This window comes from Epinephelus fuscoguttatus, linkage group LG18 (genome assembly GCF_011397635.1).
Source record: "Epinephelus fuscoguttatus linkage group LG18, E.fuscoguttatus.final_Chr_v1".
Classification (NCBI taxonomy): Eukaryota; Metazoa; Chordata; class Actinopteri; order Perciformes; family Serranidae; genus Epinephelus; species Epinephelus fuscoguttatus.
Window position 1 is genome coordinate 28802108 of NC_064769.1, and position 24974 is coordinate 28827081.

General features: G+C 41.7%; 1 protein-coding gene across 1 annotated transcript in view; it reads left to right on the forward strand.

Annotated features, from left to right (window-relative positions):
* Positions 1-24974, forward strand: part of si:ch211-196i2.1 (collagen alpha-2(I) chain) — a 148300-nt gene that overhangs the window by 30338 nt on the left and 92988 nt on the right. Inside the window, exons 2-6 of the mRNA XM_049604679.1 lie at positions 12195-12342; positions 12520-12678; positions 16483-16675; positions 21658-21792; positions 22151-22231. Of these exons, the coding sequence (XP_049460636.1) occupies positions 12195-12342; positions 12520-12678; positions 16483-16675; positions 21658-21792; positions 22151-22231 (716 nt within the window). The remainder of the gene's footprint in view (positions 1-12194; positions 12343-12519; positions 12679-16482; positions 16676-21657; positions 21793-22150; positions 22232-24974) is intronic.

Genomic DNA, 24974 nt, shown 5'->3' on the forward strand with positions numbered 1-24974 from the left:
TGTGTTGAGGTGTATGGCTGTTTTACTTTAAGTGCCTCTGGCAAAGGAACTGATACACAGTTTAGCGTTGGATCTCACACATTGATAGCACCACTGCAACACTAACTGGATGTGTTGTGGCTACATTATCAGGTTGTGTTGGGTTTCAATCATTTATCCCAAAGTAATTATGTTCTTTGTTTACTTGTTGATATGGAGCAAGTATCGGACTAGGATGTGACTTGTCATTTTGAGGAGGTACACATATTTTCTAGTGTAAAATGGGGTAGGACTGCAAAGACACACATTAACATTTATATGGATAGACACAGAAAAGGGTGTTTTTGGTAGCTGTACTTAGAAGTGTGACAGAGTAGCTCAAGTGTGATCTTGCACATCATACAATGTGATAAGTAGGGCTGCCCCCAACTAAGAATTTTCCTAGTTGACCAATAGTCGTCATTTCGGGCCATTAGTCGACTAGTTGCCTGCATGTTTCTGATATTATATGTAATTATTAAATGATATATTTTGGGCAGGGCAACACAATGGTTTGAGTTGAAGGTGTGAGAAAGAATAGTATCAGTAACATTGTTAACACTGTGCTACATTACAGAGAAATACAAACCGTACTAATGAACCTTCATTAATATAGGCCTATATTTTATCTACAAGTGCACGTCACACACTGAGCGAGCCGCCTGTTAATGACGCTGTGGGCTAATGGGCATGTAGCTACTTCCATGTTTCACATGATACGTCATGTTTGTAGTCGACCAATGAAGACGAGTTTACATATCACCTTGGGTTCGTCCTTCACCTTCTCAAAATGATCCCACACTTTGGATTTCCTGCCCGACATGTTATTAACTAGCCTGTGGAATAACCGCAGGTACCAGCCCTGGAATTTAACCTGACTCCTGTCTGACTGCTGAGCATGGCCACTTTCTGTAGCTGTCCTTTGAAATTAAATTCCCACAAGGAGCGGCTCCTAATGGAGATTCCTTTTTTTTTTTTGTTTTGTTTTTCTTTCTGCAATTAAGCGACCATGAAATAAGCGACAATGAAATCTTGCAGACTAAAGACCTTTCTGGTCCACTAACGTTTGGTCGACTAATAGGGGCCAGCCTTAGTGATAAGTTAATTAAACTTAATTCCATTATCAAGTTACCTGCTGGTTATTTTTTAGATTAATAGTTTGGCCTATTAAAACTACAGAATAGTGATGCCAGTCTCTGTCAGCCTATCAATGAATCCACTAAGAATTCCTGTGCTACTTCCTGACATCCTATACCCAAAGTCCATAAAGATAGGAAAAGAACAAATACACCTGTGTGTGTTTGCGTAAGTGCGGACAGAGAAACTTGTTCTGTCAAGTCGCAAGTTGAAGTGTAAGACAATATTGATACACTTGAGTATTGCAATGTCATGTGTTTTGATATTGCATAGATTCTAATTGATAATTTACATGCAAATATTTGTGACCGTGGGTTATTTTGTGTTTTGTTTAATCCCATGACCACAAGATGATAGTGCTGTCATCTATCTTTAACCGTTTAACTCTTCCACTACAACATGACGATGTATCGCTTGGGCAAACAAAGAGCATGGAAATGTGTTGTATTTGTTGTATTTATATGTGGAATTTATTGTATTGTATGCACCATGGTGGAGTATGGCTCCGAATTTTATTGTATTGTAAAGTACAGTGACAATAAATGCATTCAGCTCAGTTCAGTTCAGTTCTTGCCAACACACAGCCCCAGTAGCTAGTAGTTCTGGAGTCTACATTCACAGACTTTCTTGCTATCCGTGACCCCTTGACACAGAAGTAATACTGTAGATTAACCTTTAGTCACTGGCCAAGCGTTAGAGACTTCCCAAAATAGAGGAGGTGAAAAACTTTTAGACAGTGCCCTTGGTGCATCAGAAGACAAACTAAATTTGAACAATCTTGTCTTTTTAAATTTGTGCTGTTTTCATAGTCAAATCTGTTGATACCTTCCAACTGAATAGTCCTGCTTGGAGCCTTTAAACAAACCATGTGCAGCAGCAATCATTTAATAGTCGGACTTAACGCCATAGACACTTGGTCGCTGTCTCTGACATAAAGAAATGGTGAATGATGGAATTTATATGGCCTCATAGTGAAATGCAGAATGCATGTGAACCATATGTGTGTGTCATAAACACAAAACCACTTTCAAAAAGATCATAGATGAGTTACATATGAGCGTCCCGTCACAGAGCTTTTCCCAGATAATTAACTCTGCATTGAGATGAAACTACAAGCATGTACATTCCTGAGCTATCATCAATGAGGACAAAGTTGTTAACTCGTTATCTGACACTGACTTTTATTAACTGTCAGACATCCGTTGTCATCACTCACTGAGCGGTTTAAATCTCAAGTAAATCAAAGCAGTTCCAGCAATTAATTGTTGTAGTAGCTATTGAAGTAGAGTAAACACAGAATTACTGGGGCCTTTTTGCGATTTGTCTCTATGGCTCTCTAGAGGCTTTTGTATTATTTTGTGCGACAATAGTGGATCATCATGAAGGCCTCCATTTGTTAAACAGATTATCACTTTCCCTCATCACAAGCATGGAACGGATCAGAACATGGCATGATTACAAAAAAAGACAAGATGCTTTACAATGACTGGGGATATTTAAAGAAAATCATAAACAGCTGTTGTCTGTGTTTGTGATTTTCAGTGCTCTTCCCCTGACGCACTGTATTCTGTTCTGCTGATGTCTTGTCTAATGGCTTTTACACAGCCCTGCTTAGAGTGATATCTTGGGCTTTGGGGAACATTACTGTTTTTCCTGTGTAACCAGTGTCACACGTGGATACATTAGCTCTCTGAATACAGCTTAAACGTATGCCAAAAAAGTATTTCTAGGAAAAAAAAAAAAATCTTACAAACTATAGAACCAGGTGGCATGGTGGTTGAGTGGTTACCAATGTAGCATAAGAGCAACACGGTACTGGGCTCAGACTGGGCCTGTTTCTCAATATTGTTTGGAATATCTACCTCCATTTGCAGGCCTTGTCACTGCTAAAGACGCACAGGTAGCTTCATTTGCACAACAGGTGAGCTTCAATTGGTGGATATAACACAATGGACATTCATGCCAAGCCTCACATATGCTTTGCGGAACTAGTACAGGTATCTGGTGCAGCAACAATAAGCAGTCACTGTGTTCAACCCAACAAACACAGGCAATAGTGTTTGAATTCACAAACAAGCCAGAGTGAACTTTATCCCTGAAGGTGCCTGTGATAGAGTGGTGACCAGTTGGGGCGTCTGTGGCTCAGGAGGGAGAGCAAAGTAGTCCACTGATTGGAAGATCAGCTTATTGATCCCTGACTCATCATGTGGAACTATCCTCTAGCAAGATATCGAACCTCAAAATTCTCCAGATGGCTGTGTCATCAATGTGTGAGTGTGTCTCAGCTGAGTAGCAGGTGGCACCTTGTACGGTAGCCTTGGCCACCAGTGTGTTAATGTGACTTTGTTGTGTAAAAGCACTTTCAGTGGCCAGAAGACTAGAGAGGTGATCTACAACTTCAGGTCTGCTTCACGCATGCCCAAAGCATGCTGAGAAGTATAAATGGGATGGACTGACAGAATGGATTGTGAATAGAAAAACTGTGAGGCTATAATTGATATTTCTATAATTAAGCAATATCACACGAGAGGGAGTGACGTTGCACTGTATATCATCACGGCCGTGATGATATACAGTACAACGTCATGACCTCGAGTGTGATATTGCTTTTATACAACAGTTCAACAGCTTAAACAGCAATGCTGAGTAAGGAGATGTTAACAAAAGGTGATGAAATAAATTATTTAAGTATGTTATGTAGCTCCGCGAAAAAAAAACAGTTCCCCCAGACTGTTGCCAGGCAACACAGCACACATGCCAGGAACTCACAAGCTAGCCTACTTTGTATTTACATTGACCTGCAGCTGTGTAACTTCGTCCAGTTCAGCTGATGAAACGTTGGCAAACCTGGATGTTGGCACGGCCCGATTCAGCTTCCACTCTCCCTCATCCTCATCAGTACCTCATCAGATGATCATTGATAATTCCTGACTGTGTTCGCTTAATTTTTGCTCCTCTCCAGTTTGTCGAGGTCGGCTGATGTTACACAAACACACCTGGAGGTCTGCACAGAAGAGTCCTGGCTTTCCTTTTCCTCGTCCTTTCCTGACAGCCTCTCATAATTTAATTCAAATGTAATTTTGGGGAAGATATCCATCTTCTTGGTGTAACGCTATAGTGTCAGTTTGCGTCAATGTAGCGAGTGTGACAGTTGGTTAATTAACGGTTGTATTTATATTTATAAAACCTGTGAGCGGAGTGATTTTACTGTTACAAGTCCCAGTGATGTTATACTCTATATCAGCACTCATGGAATGCCTCTCGTCCAATCAAATTACTCAGTCATAACTAACTGTTGTATCATATTAATGTATAGCATGATGTGAGTGGTCGCCCATACAGTAGTGATGAACCTACAGAGAATAATCACCTGAATCTAAAGCCTCTGTTGACTTTATATCATTCTATAGTGAGTCAAACCAAACCAAACCGAACTAAACCAAGTGTGTGGTTTGTTTTTTATGCAAAAATTGCATTTCATGTGGTTTTATAAAGTCCAGACTTTTTAAAAAGCATTTTGGACACAATCTGGATATGCCAAAAAAAAAGGATTTGGACCCCTTTTTTGTTATTTAATGGTGGTTTAAATGCAATTCCAATCGGATTTCTACAGATATGTCTCAGTCCAGATGCTCTGGCTGTTAGTTTAAATCACCACTGTGCCTAAATGGTTTAAATTGCCTACATTTTAAATATTGTTCTAACTCAAGTTGATGGCAGAGTCCACACCATAACTATAACCTCAGTGGCGAATAATGTTGTTAGGATATCTTTGACAGCATTTTGATGAATGATAGAAATATGTTCAACGTGGTTTGGCGCCTCTTTTTACAGAACATTATTGTTTTTCCATGTGGATGTTTACATCGTCATCATCATTGTTATTGTTATAGATACTATTCTTGGTGTTGACAGCCCTTCAGTCGTGTTACTTCAGGTGCAGTCTCAGAACCCATCAGCTATCAGTCTGACGACAGTAAGCCTCTTGGGGCAACAGCCAATATTTTGGGGGTTCCAGTGTCAACTTCCTCTTGTGTGTGCTGGCCAGATATCTACATATGATATATATGAAGAAAAACTTTTAAAAAAGCTAATAAAAGCAAAATCTTTGTCTGATGATGGTCACTTTTGTTTTTCACAGGGACTATTTACCTGCAGCTCAAACTTGATTGACTGCAAACAGAAACCAGAGTTCTTCCAATACCACACTCTTGCACCATTGCCTACCGATTATGCAGATATCTGTTAATAGAGATTTGCTTGCGTAACATGACATAAGACTGCACACAAAGACAAAAAAAGCTTGTGTGACTTTGGGTAATTTTGCTATTTGTCCTGTTTACCCAAAGACATAGACTAAGCTAACCCTAGAAGTCCTCACTGTTCACACATTCCCTCTGATGCAGGACTCAAACATCTGTTTCACTTCTGCAGAAAACAAAACAGGCATGACTGGCAGCCCCCTTATCCCCTCCCCATCGTAATGGCTTGATCCTTTGATTATAGTGTTGGGAGAAAAGCACATGAGTATGTTCCTAAGTTTTCCTTGAGGGCGCAGCGTTGGCACATGAAATGTTCTTTCATGAACACTCCCGCACAAATGGGGCTTAATAAAGACCATCGGAACATTAGATCAGTAAGTGTGTGAGAACATTTTCCAGTCCCTCTGGCTATGAATTACAGCTCATTTAGATATTGTAGCATCAGCAATCCCACACACTCGTCGGTATGACAGTGGAGTTTGGGGATTCTGTGATTGATGTTAATGTTGTTATTATGGTTCATTGCAATTTGTAAATTGTTAGGAGCTTGTGTAATTGTGTGCCTGATAAATGAGAGATTTTCTTATTAAGTGTGCAGAATGGACATCTGATGCCTAGCTAAACATACATTTCTGATGATTGATCTATTGTGGCTGAATATCAATGTAATGTAAATAGCACGGTCTTGGCAGTGGTTTAAAGGCTATAGTACAATAATTTATAAAGTGCTGTGAACCTGTTTGACTGCTCCGAGTAAATTGGATGTCTCCACCTTTGAGGTCATTGTTTCCACATTAATATTGATCGTTCTGCAGGACTGTCTTGTGTCGATTTGCATCAAGATGTTAATAAAATATTTATGTTCCCTTGACTGTAATGACAAGTCAAGTGCCTTCTAGATGGCGCTCACTAGAAGAGTATTCCACTATAAAGGTCACATCACACAAATGATGCATGTCATTAGTTGAGTCAAACCACTAAGTCGTATTTGCATTGCCTGATTGATTCAGCTGATTCACCATCAGTGGCTCATCCACCAGCTGTGTGGCAATCAGCTGAGAAATAACGTCCAGTCATAACTATCTTTATGCTAATGTCGTTTGCTGCTGCATCCCCTCCCCCTCAGACTCTCAGGATTTCTTCTCAGGCCAGAGTGAGTTGCAGAGACAGAGCAGACATGACGTGTCTGCTGCCATCTTAGAGAAGCTGTGTCTTTCATGTTACATTAGATCATAACAGAGAAGGAAAGAGAAAAGAAGCACTAATGACAGTTTTTGATCAGCTTGTCTGTTGACATAACAGATGAGCTCACTTTGCAGCTTGATGCATATGTGTAAAATCATCACTGTTCCTCTTACTATCAAACTAATAATTATCTACTCCAAAGCAGAGTATGTTCTCTTAGTTTTTTTCTGTGTGTGAGTATGTTCTAATTAACCAATTATTAGACAGGGCAGTGATTACTGTTAAAAACTTCCGGCCTTTGTCATCCAAGGAAAAGAAAATGTGCCCCTGGTTGCCTCATATTGCCTCAGCGTTGCCGCTCATTTTGCGATTATCGCTAGTAGCGCTGTTGTGACTCATGATGATGTTACTGTGGAAACATTGAGCCCACCCTCTGGTTTCCCCCCAGGTTGCCTTTGTGGCAAATTTTCTTTTCCTGGGATGGCGAAGGCATAACCTACCCTAATCTCCCTCTGGTTTGCTGGTACTCACTCTCCGTTGGTTGGGTTGGTGAGGTTAGGCTAGGGGTAGGCAACCTGTGACTCTGGAGCCACATGCAGCTGTTTTGCCCTTCTCCAGTAGCTTCCAGTTGCTTTGGCAAAAAATTATATAGAAATTAGTAAAAGGCTACTTTTTTACAATTTTATTTTTTATTTTTCATCGTCGTAGGCCTTTTGCCATTCTAAGATTTTCATTGGTAAAAATGTGTAGCCTATACACAGAATGAAAAATGTTTTTACATTCATCAATTAAATGTATGTAAAACGGCCTATCGCCTTTTCCTTTAAATTTTGCTGAACTTCAATAGTAGTGGCTTGTCTTGGACCTCCCTAGCAAAGCTAGCTATGGATTCCTAATCGAAAAAGAGTCTTGAGTCTTGGAGGACAATAGAGAATATAACAGTGTGTGGACATAATCGTTTGCTTTACCACCAACCCTTCAAAGTTAAAGTACCAAAATCATAAATAGCCCACTGCAGAGTAGTCACCTTGTGGTAAAATGTATTAATAATGCTGATTTAGACCTATTGGTAATGTTGATTGGCGAATTTAGACTTACTGTTACCTTCATTATAAGGCTCAAATATGTTTTGTGGCTCCCGGCAGATTTCTGAAAGGCTTTTTTGGCCAAAATGGCTCCTTTGATAGTAAAGGTTGCCGACCCCTGGGTTAGGTTAGGCTAAAAATGTCAAGGTAAGCCAATCTGACACAGAGTAAGGCAGAGTACACAGGATCATGCCTTTACCATCCTACGAAAAATAAATTTGTGCCCTGCGTGATTACTGTTAGCCCTGTTAGTACCATTAGCAGCATTAGCATGGCTAGATGAAGAGGGTGGAGGGTGGCCGCCATGTTTCTGCAGCAACGTCATCCTGCCACCATGGGTCTGGACAGTGTAACCAGCGGTAATCGCCAAATGAGTAGCGGCTAGCTAACCAGTGGAGACTGGAGAGTGGGTGATTGGGCACCATGTTACCTCTTATTTACACGGTTAGCCGCCTGTCTTGTCAGCAAATCCGAAAGGAAAGGAAATAAGATGCAAGAAAGTTGCACCAAAAACATTAAAATTTCACAACCTCTAAATGGATAGCGCTTTGAAATGAAGGGCTAGCGCTCATTGAGCCAGTGGAGTGCTTGGCTAAAAGGAAAGGGCCTCTTGTTGGTGTGTCTTGAAGACATTTCACCCCTCACTGCAGTGTGCAACTCCGCACCAGTCAGTTAAAATTGAAGAAGTCTCTTGGATGAAAGGTGAGACGTCTTCAAGACACTCAAGCAAGTCTAGTTGGCCTACGATATGGCACTTAGGAAAAGGGCCCCTTGTATTCTACATCATTTGGTGTTTTTTTCATTTGTCCATTTACTCATCTATTTATTTTTATTCAAAAGGGACCATTATTGTCACCATTTGATACTCCATACCAGATTATAGCTTTGAGATGCTATAATTCACATCTGTAGTCTACTCACTGCAGCATATCACAAGTGCATGTTTGTCAAATAAAAGCAAGTCATGAAAACCATAAAATGGACTTCAGGGTCAGTGAGTCCAGAACAGAGCAGCTTTTAACAGACTTTTTAAAGCTGGTGCAGCTCCTCACATTATCAGACAGGGTGTTCCATTGATTTGTGGCTTTTGCAGAAAAAGCTGATTGCCCATATATAGTGTGGTGAAATAATATGGTTAAATCTCATATAGAGGATATTCTTGAGAGTTCATGTTCTTTGTCTGGGTCCCTTGCGGCCTGACATGAGTGAAGGATGTCTGTCATTTACTTGCCATTGTGACTCTGAGACCCTTTTGTGTTAAACATAAAAAGGGACGTCTTGTTTACCTAATTAGCAGTCTGTTTGACCTCACATTCCTCATGGCTGTTAACTTAAGGTTAAAAGTGCAAAACAAACCACTATTCAAATCATTTTGTCGCTCTAAGTGGCTCTCATCCATATATCTTTGTGGATTCCTGGAAGGCTGCTGGTGCTGGTATGTTGGAATTTTTAGTGCGACACCAGATATGTTCCCTCAGTGCCATTCCCCAGGGCAGCAGAGTGAGACCATGCAGCTCTTTGTAGACCAGTGATTTGTCTGGCACTGCTGTCACAGTGAGTGTAAAGAGCGAATGGGTCTCTAAGGGGCTGACAGACATGGCTTTATTTATTGAAGTCCTTGTAAGGCAGGGTGTAATCTGCCTGAACAATCCTATATATCTTGTATAGCCTTAGTTTGGAAAAAGGCCTGAGGCAGCCTGAGACATGTTCATCGTGGTTACATCTTCAGGATTAATGTTTAAGAGCTCCTATTGTGATCCTTAGGCACCCTGCTGCTCGTGGAGATCACTCCAACATGTATGGTCTTTAGTTAAGTGGATTTATCTCTTGCATGTTGGCTTAATTCGTCTCAGCACCATCGCTTACATAATGACATTGACATTTAAGGTGGAAATGATCTCAGTCGGTTCCCAGGTTAAAGTGTGATCAGTACACAACAATGCCAGCCTGTGAGTGGTGACTCACTTTCTCCGAATATGTTGAAGAGTTGTATTCATAATCCTCAGGAGGAGTTGTTAAAGCGTAGAGTTAATCAACGAAACCCACCTGTGGACAGGACATGACGAATGCCACTTTACCTGCTCGCATGGAGTACAAATAAAAGACTCTCCTGTAATTTACTTCTAATGACGTGAAAAAAGCCAGTGGGTGAGCAGCACAACGTCTGGCACTGTAGGGCATCAAAGGGGAAAAAAAAATCTTTTAAATAGTTTGGAATTTGTAGGAGCCCTTTGCAGCATTAAAAGGCAATGGCCCCGTAAGTGGTTTTTCTGCTTTTCAGGAATGCCATCAGTGGTCTGTTCACAGCATGTTCAGGTTTTTCCTAAGTGCCCGCAGTAAAATGATTTGGTTTGGTTGCTGCAGATGGTTGCCTTCTGGGTCCTCTAATCTTGAAATGTTGTAGAACAAACACAGAGCGGCTGTGAGTGTGTGGGCACCTGAGCATTACACCCTTAACTGATTGCTGAACATGTCATTTCAAAACCATGGGCATTAATCTGCGGCATTAGCAGTCTCCACTCTTCTGGGAAGGCTTTCCACAAGATTTTTTTTAACCTGCCTGCGGGGATTTGTTCCCATTCAGACACAAGAGCAAACACTGATGTTGGGTGATAAGGCTTGGATCACAGATGTTGTTCCAGTTCATCTCAGTGGGGTTGGATGGGCTCAGTTTAAGGCTGTTTGTGCAGGGAACCTGGCTTTGTGTACAGAGTTATTGTCATGTTGAGACAGGAAAGGGTTTTCCCCAAACTGCTGCCACAATGCTGGAAGCACACCTACCTATATTATCATCGCTTGCTGTGGCATTGAAATTTCCCTTCTTATTAGGGTCTGTCCTAGGGCAACAAATCAAAGTTATTGAAACCCTTCATTATGGCTCTGATGAGTCCTCTGTTACATTAATTAGATGTAAGATAAAGTTCTGTTTCTTTACTTCCACTCCCTTTGTAATGAAAATTAATTTGTATCACTTAGATGTCTCACAGATTTTTGCCTTGAGCATGAAAAATCGAGCTAACGCAAACCCTTAAGTGCAATTATATTAACATAAATCACGTTTGTAAAGAGACCATTTGTAGCACACATTAAAGGTAAAGCAGATAACTTTTGTAGCAAATGTGACGAGCATTTATGGACATTTATAACTGTCACTATCCTTTCAGAACTAAATGAGGCAGATAAATGAGCAGATCCTCCGCTGCCTTCTCATAGTGCTCCTAATGGCATTTGCAAAAAACACAAAAACATCAGTTAGAGCTGAAAAGCTTTTAACACAGCTGTCAGTCACTTCAACTACTGCTCGTGATCTTCGGTCAAACTGTCAAACTAGGCAGCATTGATCAAATATGAATCAAGATTCTGTTACTGTATTGCTGATTTCTTTTCAGCAACATATTTAGTGAAGTAATCAGTTGTAAAGCCCAGTTCAGACCAATTATTTGCGACGAGACAAAACCATTTTAGAACTAGTCTGAGCTCGACTCAAGCCAGCTGATGGAGTCCCCTGTAACTCCCTGGTCACATCACCAGCGGCTGGCTTTAGAATGTAAAGCACGTCACCTGTTGCGACAGCCAGTAGGCTTGTAGTGAAGTCCACTGGTCAAGGCAAAATGTCCGCAGACGGTGTATTCGCTTGCTGTGGCAGGTGCTCCGTCCCCGCCGAGTCCTCTGTTTACTTCCTCATGGTGTTCGACAGTGGGTCGCTGCTGGTGCTTGCTATATGTGCTTATGCCCCCACACACATTCTCATTGACTGATTAATTGGCCCCGTTTTTTTGTTGTTGTTGTTGTTGTTGTTGTTGTTGCCCGTTTTGTTAATGGTTTTTGCTGTTTCATCACTACTACAAATGCAGCTGTAGCCAGTATCTCACTATCCTCATTCATATTTTAAGAAGCTACAAATTAAATTCAGCCACAAAATAAGCCTGAAAAGCTGAAAATCAGAATGGAAGTACAGAGAGTTGTTGCATAGAGATGATACACCATCTCATCGAGTTGCATTGGTGTGAACCAGCAGGGTTTTAGAACGTTGCAGAACGACACATTGCAGGTAGTTGCTTGTTTCAACTCATCTTGTTGCAAATCTTTGGTCTGAACTGGGCTTAAATTGAGAAAGTTTGCTCCACTGGTGGGTGGTGCTTTGTTGTGGCGGGATTGTTTTTAACATGGTGGCTGAGTCACAAACTTTCTCATTTCACAGCTAAAAAGTACAGAGCCAGGTGCAAACGTCTAGTGTTCTCTCACACCACTGGAATTACAGTATGCTCAAAGTTTATCTTGATCCTTTTCCCCATTGGCTACAATATGAAACTGCTGACCCCAGCTTGACATCCTGTTGGTGAATCAGGAGTGGGCTCTTATACATGCTATGTAGCACATTCTGCTCTAACATTGTAGCACAATATTATCTGCTTGTTTGTGTTGATGTTAACGTCTGCATGAAAGTTTCATGTAACAAAGCTTCTTCATATCTTAAGCTGTTTTCTCTTGAACTGTCTCACTACAGATGAGTTGGACATCCTGCAGGAGCTTTCTCTTCAGATGTCCAAGAGCAGTAACGCCTCCATGACTAGGGATGACAGCAGGTGCCCAGTCCTACAAGTGGGACAGTACTCCACCTTGGCTCTCCCTCTTCGATATCTCCTCGCAGACGGGTATGGTTTCATCTGCATCTCCATATAGTAACTCTTTAGTAATACTGCCTACTACTTGTATGTGAAGGTAAAAGCTGGTGGTAACATTTTCACTGGGTGAAATCTTACTGGTGGTATCCTTTATGTTTTGAGTAGTTAATATATGGCTAAATGGTGTGTGTCAATGTTTGTGTTCAGCTTTGCAGATGAGTTCAGTTTACTGGTGCAGCTGCGGAGTTCTCAGAAAGTTGAATGCAGTGTCTTCACCATGCTCGGCCCCGACAACCACATTATGCTGCAGCTGCGGATCAGCACTTACGCCATCATCTTCATAGGAACACAGCAGCGACACTATGAGTAAGCCCACTTCTCTTTGTTTTTTACCTTCTCTTTTCCAGAGCCAAATTAATAAAAATCAAGCTATGTATATACTGAGTGTTGCAAGTACATGCAAATGACCCTCATGCATTACCTGTTATCAAAAAAATCCAGACGTCAGAAGATGATTACAACATCCATCACAGGTAAATGAGGACCACTCATGCCCATTCCTGCTTCTTGGCTATAGTGTGCGTCTGTGTGACAGAGGAAAGCTCTGTGGAAGTGTATTTGTTTGCAGCATGTGTGAATTTGTTCGACTGGGAATTGCGCTTGGCTCTCTCTCTGGTTAAATGATTTATTAGGCGTCCTTTGGCAGGTCTCTCATCTTCGTGAACTGCAGAGCTTGAAGCAATTCATCACTGCAAGACAGCAAACAGAACTTGGCCAAAAGATAGACACACAGAGATACTATACTTATCTTGTACTGTTGGCACATGGTGGGTTTTATCCTTTACCTTGTTGTTGTTTTAAAGCAGTATGTCTTTCGGTGGCCTGGTCTAGAGCCCAGCTGACCTCCAGAGGACGATAGTGGGTCTTTTAGACATTGAAGCTCCACTGATGAATGTTTCATGAATTAAAGGGGAACATCTTGGGGAGCACTACTGCAAATGTGGAAAAAATGTACAAAGCTTTTTGTGGCTCCAGAGGGAGCTGCACAAACTCTAGTAAATTAAGAAATAAAAATAATAAAATTGATGAGTAATGAAGTGAAGACTAAGGGCCTCTCCCAATACCCGCACTTCCCCTAGAAATACTCACTTGCACTAGGTTGTGCGCGTTCACGTTTAGGCTAGTAGTGTCCCAAAACAGAATTGAGGTAGTGGAAGTGGTTTCCAACACTTAAAACCCGCCCTAGATTCCAAGGGAGCCCCGACCCACACTTTCAACGAAGTGGAAGATAAAATTTCCCAGAACACCTTGCGAAGTCAGCAACTTCGGCAAATTGGAAAACAATTTGTTACTGTATGATCGGAATGTAGGCTATACAAACAACAGATGGTTGGACTAGCGTAAACTCATCAGCAACTCAGTTGAACACAGTGTCAAAATATTTAAACAAATCGTCTTACCCGAACAAAATTGATCAGAACTGGAAGACGTCGTAGGCGCCTCCTGTTTTCAGCATTTCTTCTCTGTTGATTCATCAGACGGAGAAGACTAAACATAGCACACGCCACAACACAAGCGCTGGAGCTGGCATTTTCAAACCTCACTGACTACCGGTATCTTGTGTCGCTACTACGCGTGATGTATGCCTGCATGTCGGCCACACCGATATGCATGAAGTGGTGTCCCATTTCTTAGGGAAAGATCTCTACCCTAATATTTCTCAGTTCCCTCATCAAGGATTATCTCACAGATGAGGACACTCAATACCAAGTGGAAGATTTAAGGGGTAGAAATAGGATTGGGCCTAAAAGTCTGAAATTGAAAAAAAAATCTGTAGAGTTAGAAAGAAGTGAGCTTGCTACACCGTTGTAGCCCACTCCTCATCTCTGCTGCAGGCAAGAGGCTCGAGGCTACATTAGCCACCGTTAGCATAACACACCCAAATCACTGCTGCGTTCCAGACAACTCAGAACTCGAAAATTTCCAACTCCTACTAGGAAAAGTACATTGGAGTGCCACTCAAAGTCAGTGTTCTTACTTGTAAACTTGGGGTTTATCCATCTACAGCACCTTCACAAAAAAGCAGTTGTCTGACATCACACAACAATGGCAGCACCCGCGGAAACCACATTGTAAATAGCAAACCACCAACTAAAAGGCAATTTAAAGCAGTGGTTCCCAACTGGTCTAGCCACTGGGTCCAGATTTATCCTTAGTCATTAGTTCAAGGTCCACACAGTTCAATATGTAGAGTGTTATACTTGTCTTTGGCCATGTTGTCGAGCTAGTTTGCTGCCTCTGTCAAGTCGCTGTCCGTTGCTATGTTTGTGAGTCATTTGTGGTCCATTCAGAATGGGAATGAAATGTAGAATGGTGTCCGTTGCCTTATGCGTCTGTTTTGTTTATTTATTCTATGACGCTGCACTGCTGAGAGTGCAAATTTGCCAAAGAAACATCCTTTTGTCACAGTCAGCCAAGGTTTTTGTTTACATTTGCCGTCATACACCTGGAGCGCTTGGAGGTAGGAAGTTGGAAACATAAACTGGGAAAATTCGACCTCCAGCTGTGACTGGAATGCAGCATCAGAGAATAACAAAGACAATATATCTGGTTCTGCTGCATTGATTTGTAATAGTTTTTATTTTAAAAAAAATGTGCTCCCGCAGTATTGTAGGAGTGTGATGCTACAGTGGTGAAGTACACTTTTAACAATAGATGGAACGATGACTGTTTGTAGTTACTCCCACAGTAACTCTTCAGCTCCACAAAAATGTTGAGCCTCTTTTAGCTCTTTGTTTTGTTTTCACAGCACATTTACTGTATACTGTAGTTTCAGGATTCTGTCTTGAACCTCGTTTCCTATTTTAATCAAACAAACTCTGCTAAACACTTTGTAAATTACAGGGTTCAACATTGATGGGTTTTTTTTGTTTTGTTTTTTTTTTTCACTCGACCAGTTGTGCAAGTGGGTCAGGAATCTATTTGCCCAAAGGCAATTCTTACTTGCCCCTGTACAAATTTGTCAGCGTTTTTTGATGAGGTAATCAGTTTTGCAATTATCTGACTTGGCTCAGCGTTCCTGTTTCATACAAGCACCAGCAAGGCCCTGGAGGAGGGGCTGTCAGCAGCCCTCCTATCTGCTATGCAAGCAAGATGCTTTTGTTATGGCACTCCAGCAATGTTTTTTCGAACCTTGAGGTTTATCGTATCCACCTTGCTCTCAAACTTTCCACAAACTGCACAGTACATAGTTGGAGTTCCCCACACATCCTCGAACACCACCCAACTAAACTCCTCTGTCCAGGATAGTTGAAATGCTCACTGGCATTTCAGCTCTTTTGTCCTTACCCGCCACCATTTCTTGTGAGTGTCTGATCGATACTGAGCATGTGCAACTTTGAACAGAGGTGAAAACAAAGTGAGATGGCTCACTCTCTAGCTACTTCCATCGTCAGCTCTGGTAAAAAAAAAAAACAAAAAAAACATGTGTTTGATAGTTTTTCAACACTTGCCTAATCGGTGAAGTGAATTGCTAGATTTTCAAGCCCGGTGTGGCTCCAGGTAATCGGGCAGTCCCTATTGTTGAGCCCTGCACTACCTGCCAGTGGAGCTGTTGGAGATGAAAACAGAGCTAAAAGGATAGTGAATAGTTATCAAGTGGACACAAGCACAACTCCAACAGGATGATAATGTTGCTCTTTGTCTGCTGTATGTGTAAATAGGCTACTGGTAGTTAACACAGTAGCCATAAATACTTTATAAGGTAGTATTATATCAGAGGTGTGTGTGTGTGTGAGCTTGTTGAGGAATTCTTCTGCACCCTAACTAATGGAGCTTTAATGTTAAAGAATGTCTGCCTTTAAAGAAAAAGGAGTTTAATTTGGATACTGTTCCACTTCTGTAATGTATTTTTTATTTTATTTTACCATGCTAAAGGACAATAGATCAGCAGTGTTTGTATACATAGATTTATACAAATGCCACCCACCAGCACTCAAAGTTAAGGGAAATAAAAAGGGTTGAACTTTAACCAGCATCTGTATTTAACAGTCCGAGGGCCCACACCTGATTTGAACTTATCTCCTAGATTAATTCACGCAGACATTCATCTCAAGGCAAACAAAACCAAGAACATGTGATTACATAATGACCCATGTGTCTTTTTGTCAGGTTCCCAGTCAGCGGTCTCTCTGATGGAGAGTGGCACCATGTGGCCATCAGTGTGTCTGCCAAACGGCTGGCGCTGTATGTGGACTGCTCCCTGCTGGAGAGTGTGGAGTGGGTGTACCACGGCATGGGGATTAGCACTGACGGGCTGCTCATGGTTGGAGGCATCATCGAGGGCTTTGAGACTCCATTTGAAGTAAGTGGTTCCTATCCAGTTTGATCTTCATGCCCAGCTTTGCAACTTTCATTTTCCCACTGATCATAAAATGTAAAATGAAAACACAAAAGCAACCCCACCTATAGTCATCAACCCCACACCCTATTCTGCTTGTCTGCCCATGCTTTTTTCTAAACACTGACAAGATGCCCAGAAGCTGAAGTCATTAAGTTTTATTCTGCCAACCTCAGGTCAAACTCAGCTGACTCGACGGTGAACTTAGGAGTGTCTGAATGGCCCTTGTTGGATTTTAAAATCTCTACTTTTACACTTTTGGAATGCAGCTATATTGCATGTGTGTGCAATAACACATATTATATGACCAGATGGTTGTGCAAAAGCCAGATGATATTTAAAACAACTGTTGCCTGGTAATAAGCCACATGTGTACAGTCCTGTTCATTTGAATTTAGTCTGAAAAGACATGCTCATCCTTGCAGCACATACAAACACACACACACACACACACACACACACACAGGGGAGAACACACAAGTTGATATTCCAGCCCCGTGGCCCTATCCTACCCCGTTCCCTTTTCATCACAGACACAAAGACATGTAGCACATAATGCTTAGAGACCATGTGTTTGTTTTTATAAAGTATGCGTAGAAATCGCTGCAACCTGCTCCAACCACAACCTCAATTACCTCCCAAGCACCAGTGTTACATAAAATTACAGAGGAAACACTGATGAGTGTTTGGACAGAGGATGAGTTCAGCATCCTCGACCCACCCACTGTTCTTCAGTCGACATGAAGACATCGCACTTGACTTCAATTTTAAGTTACAGCTATGGAGATTGCCGTGTTGCACTGCCATGTTTCTACAGTAGCAGAATGGACAAACCAAACACTAGCTCTAGAAAGGGCCACTTGCATTTTTGTGTCAGCCACCCTTCGTGACAAGTGCATCGGAAAAACGCTGATTTTTTTTAACGTGAAACTGCTTTCTTTAGTGTTTTTACCAGTTTAATCACTGGGGTCCATTTCTTTTGGAGAGGAGGAGACCTCTGTGGATAATTCAGCTCCTGGTAAAAGCCTCCTTGTTTTTTAGTACACGAAAAACTTTTTGGGGCGGTGGGGGGGCAGGGGGTGATACTAATTGTTGACTACTTGTCATAGACTGTGTTACCTTCTCAGTCTGACGCTCCAAACCATAGTTGGGAGACACTGGTTTTCTGTAGATTATCTTTACAACTTGGCTCATTGCTGGTAACTAGCTCTAGGAGTCCAGACCAACTCTGCTTGAAGAATGAGGATGCAGAACTGACTTCTGCCTTCTCACAGAGACTATGCTGTAACTGGAGCTAAACACTGTAAACAGACTGCCACCAACCGTAGCATGAACAGTACTATTTTCACAGTGCATTCCCGTCCATACACTCTATACGCCGCTTTACTTCCCACAACATCTACTACGTCACACCCACACAGCCACCGTCTTAAAGCAAAGGGCTGGCCGGTAACAACTGTGAATATGACAAGAAATGGTGTGAGACTGGGTTTGGCAACAGGTCAGTAGCCTACGTGCTCTGTTCTATTAACGTTGGTTAAATGGCCCGTGCGGCTGGTATTCGGATAACTGGGGCTTTACTGGTATAATGTAATAGCACCACCCAGCGGTGAAACCCGTGTACATGTTTACACGGAAAAAATTACCCACTCTAAACATTGAGAGATTTTTTTACACGAACTCACCCCTAGTGTACGCCACTTCCCACTCCAAAGTGGTGATCCCTAAGAAAAGACTTGATGGGAGAAACCATGCTTACAAGCCTTTTGGAGACAGGAAATTGGCGACGCAGATGGTGAGGTAGAAGCCAGATTGTAGAAATTGTCAAATACTTTTGGCTGCATTCTTGGCTTTAGTCAGTATGTACATTATTAATATGGATCCTGCGCATGGTTTTATAAATGAGGCCCCTGGACAGTTGGTTTTGGAGAGAAAGAGACCTCTGCAGATAAATTGGCTCCAGCGAAAAACCTAAACAGTTAAGATTGGAGGAAATCTTAGAGTTTCAGCTTGTTGCAATCTGCAATTCTCACCTCTAGATGCCACAGAAAATCCCTAAACCTTCCACACTGTTTATTTAACGTTCACAAAACCTGCGTGTCTTTGGGCTATGTGAAAATACACACAAGGAGAACAAGTAAAATCCAGAGTACAAACCATGTAAAGTTTTGGGTAAAGTCAGTATGTATATGTAAATGTACAGTTCAGTTTTAATTACATGTATTTTTCAGCACATTCCAGGCACCTTTTGGTTTTTATTAATTTCTATATGGTGTGAAAGTCTGTTGACAGACTTGAGCTGTGTAATCAGTCACAGAGAGCACCAAATCTGCATTCATTCATGCCAAAGCTTCATTACTCTTGCATGATAATGCAGGTTAAATGCTGATTAATTTAAAAAGCATGCAATGTATTACTTTGTATGGTCCTTTAAGTTTTCATCTCAAGGGCAAAAACTGAAACGCTAAAATTAAAGGCTGATTTTGAAGGCCCATAATGCACCTGGCTTTGCGTTGTGCACATGTTGTCCCAGTTATAAAAAGCCTGAGGACCGGAGCAGGCAGTGTGACTGTGTAACAATGGGGGTGAGGGGGAGCGTTATAGAGGCGGCATCTGGATTTGTTCTTAGCACCAGATAAAATGGATTCTCTGTTGCCTGTTTTCCCTGGTGACAGCTTTTTACTGAGCTCCAAGGACGGAGCACTTCCACAGTCAGAGGTGGTGACAGTGTGGTCTCTGGACTGTCTTTTGTGTTTGGTAACGCTAAAGCATACATTACTGTACTCAGCTTTTATCTATAACTCTTACTGTCATCCACTCCACTGCAGCACGACCAGGACACACTCTGCATCACTTTAATGGACTCGTTTTAAGACCAAAGTAGGACATAAATATTAATATGATTGTCATAGCTGAATGAAGGTTGTATGTTTTGGGCATCTGTGTTTGCTTTCTTACATAAGTCATGATCAGCCGCCTATAAAGTAGTAGAAAGGCTTTTCCTATATGAAGATACGCAGCAGATGTCTGTGTCTAGCAGACGTATGTGTAGTTTGATCTCTCCCTATTTTTAGGGTATGATGGGAATATTTCTGGCAGAGGTTCCAGAGGTTTGTTATTCTTTATGCAGAAAACATGAGCATCTCTGAAACTATATCTTTCTACACACAACAATGAATTTCTGCGTTCACTTAAAAAAACAGCTCAGATCGATTTCCTTGAAATATGCACGTCTCTTTCCCTTTGTCTTGGGATTTCATTTGAGAATGTGGGTCAAATAGCTTGTTAAAATGAGTTTTCTATTTCTCCCTAATGGGCCCTTTGTGCATATTACCTGTATGATATGCACCAGCAGTCTTAAATTTGGTGTAACAAGGAGAAATCTGCATTTTAATATCACAGATATAATTGATTTTATATCTGTGTGGTTTCCCAAGGAAATTCAAGCTGCACACACACACACACACACACACACACACACACACACACAAAGAGATGCTTTCTCACCCACTGTCATACTCTTGTAAACACAGCCTGAGGACAGGGGTTTTTAAATATGTGCTGATGCTTTGTTTGTCGTGTTTGGCTCGATGTTAGAGTCACTGGTAAAGTAAGGATCCCTGGGAACTGCAGTGAAATACACGACCTTCAGAAACCTCCTGAATTGTGAGTGTAGATGTTGAGGCTTGTTCTCCATTCCTTGTATATACTATGTTCATGCATTAAAATTTAGGACATGTTCTGTATGAACTGTTGACAGCTTAATGCAGATGTATCTGACAGCTTTGGCTCTAAAGAGTCATTCTGATTCAGTGTGTTTGCAACTGCCTATTATTTTCTTGAGTTGTAGGCTGGTCTGTAAAATGTCAGAAAATGGGGGGAAAAGTCCATCTCTAGTTCCCACACCCTGATGTGAAGTCTTCAGATTGCCCAACCACCAGTCCTAAACCCAAACATTAAGCATTATGCCAGTTGATGAAGTAGGCGGTGGTTAGCATTTTCACCTCACGGCAAGAGGATTCCCAGTTTCAGAGTGGTGGGTTCTGACCAAGGGTGGGGGAGCCCTTCTGTGCAAAGTTTGCATGCTCTCCCCATTAGGGTGACCGGAAAATTCAGGACAGACCCGAAATCCAAGCAGTTTTCCCGAATCCCGAATCCTGCCCTACTTGTCCCAAAAATTACAGTAGAGTAGAGTCTGGAGTAGTTATTGCCTGATAAAACATTAAAAACTGGTCATGGTGGTTGAGTCGTCCTGCAGCTCCCGCCGGCTGCACATTGGCTGCAGCAGTTCCTACATGAATTATGGGTGTTGTAGTTTTTAAATTGTGTACAGCAGTGGGGATGAAGTAGATGAAGAGAGCGCAAGTTGCAGCCGCGAGGACAGGGAAAGCGCAAGCAGCCACGAGAAGGAGTGCAGTGCAGCCTCTTGTTCTAACTGTTCTACAAACTTCTTGTACAAACTGATACGCCTGTAACAAATGTGCCAGGCTTTTATTTTGTTAGCTTTTATTTTTCATTGAGTTTAAAGGACAAGTGCACTTACATAGATCACTTCCACAAAATAAAATGAGAAATTGGAAAAGAGGAAAAGATTGAAAAAATTGTTAAAATTAAATTAGGGAACTGATCACAGATGTATTGTCTCAGTGTGTTTTTACATCTATTGTTGCTTTAATTTGCAGCTATGCTTTTAATGAAGCTGACATGTCGTGACAGTCAAGAAAGTCAGGAAAACTTGCCATAGTATATCTTTAACTGATCTTTTGTAATGTAATACAAAGCCAAATGTTCAGGGTGTGCAAACCCCTCAAGACCCTCAAGTCTCACAGGTGTAGTCTCTCCAAAATGAAGTTGTACATCAAGAGACATTTTAGTTTTTTTCATTTTCCTCATGAAGGATTCATAATTCATAATTGAATTCATAATTGATGTCTCCCTCTCCGCAGGGTCATCTCCGACAGCTGACCTTCCTGATGGATGACCCAGACGCCGCCCAGAAACACTGCAGCCACCATCCGCCCCGCTGTGGTGAGATCGCCCCCAAGCCTCCTCGCTCCTCACGCACTGACAATGCCCTGGAGGTGAGAGAAGAAAAAGATGCGGAAAATTCATGTCATTTTCACAAGTGAAATTAACTCTTTGGCTTATGTAAACAGCGTGGCTCTGACATGTCACTGAGGTGTTTGAGGTGAAGCCAGATGCACCAGACATTCAGACTCCTGCAGTTAATACTCTGACAGCAGAACCTGTTATATACTGTGAAGCATGATAAAAGATCATCAGAGGATTTGAAATAAAAATTTCACTGACTCCTGTGGTTTTGATCCAGTCTGGTGAATTTAACAACGCTGGGTGTTTGGTTAGTCATCGGTTGAGCTCTGCACTGTCTTTGTTTGTGCTTTTTTAAATTTAGAAATTGTCCCTTCTGTTTCCACACAGAATTTACTGCTGTCCTCAAATGACCTGGAAGACCTGCTGGGGGATCCCAAGGACAAGACATTTTTAAGCTTCAGCAGAACTGTGAGTAGGATGTTTGGTGCCTGTTCATTTAGGTGTTAAAAACAAACAGAAAAAAAACACGCAGTTGCCTCGTTTCACAGCTGTGCCCCGGTGTTGTAGTTGGAGAGTGTGGGCAGCTGACCAGTCGTCATGGTAATTAGATCCAGCTGTGGACAGACAGGCAGCTATAGTCGTATATACCAACCGCTGGTCTGGTTTCACTGGCTTCATCAGTCTTCGTCTGTAAAACCACCAGTCCGGTGTCTGTCATTAATTAGCGCTGTGGTGCAGGGCCCCGGGCGTCAGAGGCACCAACCAGCCGTCCCACCTCTTGTCCTTGGCTGACTGGTCAACTTTGCATATGTGCATGTGTGTGAGTGTGAGTGCCTGACCTGTCTGTCCTCTGGCCCATCAGTCTCTGTCTGCTCGCTGGTCTTTGTTGTGGCCTGGAAAAAGGCTAATCTGGGTGCTGGAGCTGAACGTCTGTTGTGATTAATTATAGCGAGGGCACATGTGTTATGGTTGTTATTTAAAAAACAATCAGGGAATTTATTGGTGATGTTTATATGAATACTAAAACAATGGGTAAGTCAGTAAAAAACAACAAACAAAGCAAATAATGGATTTCAACTTTTGTAACTCAACCACTGTGTAATTTTACTTTTTGGTTCAATTATTCACGGTGTATGATTCAGTTCATCTGTATTTCTTTATTCTAGTGTTTCTTTTCTTCATGTTGCATAAACGTTCTTTTTTCCTGAGCTCTTTTTTTCTGCAAGAAAACCTTTAATCCATGATGAGCATCAACTTTTACAGAGTCTTTTACATCAGAGAACAGGGCCAGGACCACAAAGTCCAATTAGTTTGATCATTGTGGACACTGGGTACTGTACCCAGGCACAGTTTATCGATCTACATCAGGTGTGAAAACCACCTGTAATAAAACACAGATATGAAATGCTATTTAATGCAATTAAGAGCCCACCAGAAGGGTTGCAAAGGCATCTCTCAAAGCTGTCCGTCTCTTCCAAAATCTGCAGATGTGTGCAGCACATGCCAGTCTCATGTCTCATCCTCTGAATTGCACAGCCAGAGGTGATAAATTAAGAAAGTATTCGATAGAGTCATTCTTGACATTGTCTCCAGAATATAAACAACAGTAAGAATAAATGCAAAGGTGGAGTCCCTAGTATTGCGTTGGGATTTTGTGGTTGACTCGCTTTTCTACACCGTAATATGAACAGATGTCACGCAGATGATGACGCAAGTGTACTAATGTGCAGAACAACATTACTGATGTGAAAGCTGAACAGTGGGGGAGTGGAGAGGAGAGCATGGTATGGATCAATAGTACCAATTCCCCTAACGTTTGGGGGGGATTTGGGACAAAAAAATATGTATTACTCAAAAAGTCAATTAACGGAAAACTAATCAGCAGCCATTATAATGCTAAAAATGCCAAATATTTCCTGGTTCCCTCTTCTTAAATGTAAAGATTTTATGCTCCTCTCTTTTCGAATATCTTTAAGTTTTGGATCATTGGTCAGTCAAAACAAGACCTTTAAAGCTGTGACTGAGCTATGTGTAGACTAAACAATTAATAGACAAGTGGATAAAATAACCAGCAGATCCCTGGATAATGAAAGCAACTGTTAGTTGTGGCCCTAACCAGAATGATACTAAAACAATCAGCCACAAGGCTCACAAATGGTGAGCTGGATGGAGCTGCTCCCTCCTTTCATTTTCTATGAAAAGTGGTGAGTCTCTCTAATAGCCAGTGGCATATATATTTCAGTAATTTACTTTACATTGGTCATGAGAGGCTGTTCAGGCACAGATTCTACACTAACGTAACTTTTTAAACCTAAACAGCAAAGACAGTGGAAGGAGCAGTAACCTGCATGTGAACTGACAGCAGGATTGATCTGCCCACAGGTAACCAAGTCGAGGGTGTGTCAGTCATTCTTGGCAGGCTTGCTGTGTTCTGTTTGAGATCCCATTAGCCAGGCCCTTGAACTCTGGTGTGCATCTTTAGCGCAGTAGTGCATCGTCAGCAGTGACGTACGGTTGCAAAAATGGGTGCGACCAAAAAGTCCATGTAAAGCTGGCCAAACACTGCATGCTACTGCTAGAATCGGGCCAGATTGCCTGTCATCTGAGGTTTAGTTTGAGGGGAGTCAGAGAGCTAATAGGTTAGCACTAGGGCTGTATTCAACCAAAGAAAACCTTGGTCATCTGAAATGCAACCCACTGTTCAACCATTTGATTGGTTGATGGCTGAAATAGCTCTGCATGTTATGTGTAGATTATCTAAATCAGCCACAGTGTACTGAGTGCACTCCACCTGGAAGCGCTGTATGTCCACCAAAGCATTTTTTTTTCCTGTCACAGGGTTCAACATCAACACTTGCCCAGGGCAAGTGGACTCTGTGTTCAGGCAAGTGGAATGCCTTCAGTGAAAAATAAAACTGAACTGTGTCATTGCACTGTATCACTTTCCCACCTGAACTCACCACTGAACACTGAACAAGACTAATGAGAAAAATCTGACAAACTGGACAGTATCGACGCTGACTTCTGGGTTGATGATGTCATAATCAATATAATGTTACTGATTCAAAGAGAGACTAGTTTTTGCCCAGAAGCTAACGTTAGCCATCCTGCAACTCCAACAAGGGCTACGATGCAACCAACCATCACAGAGGTGCTGAGAAACAACAGCCATTTCCTGCAGGGAAAATAAAGGCTTTGATGGACACACGGT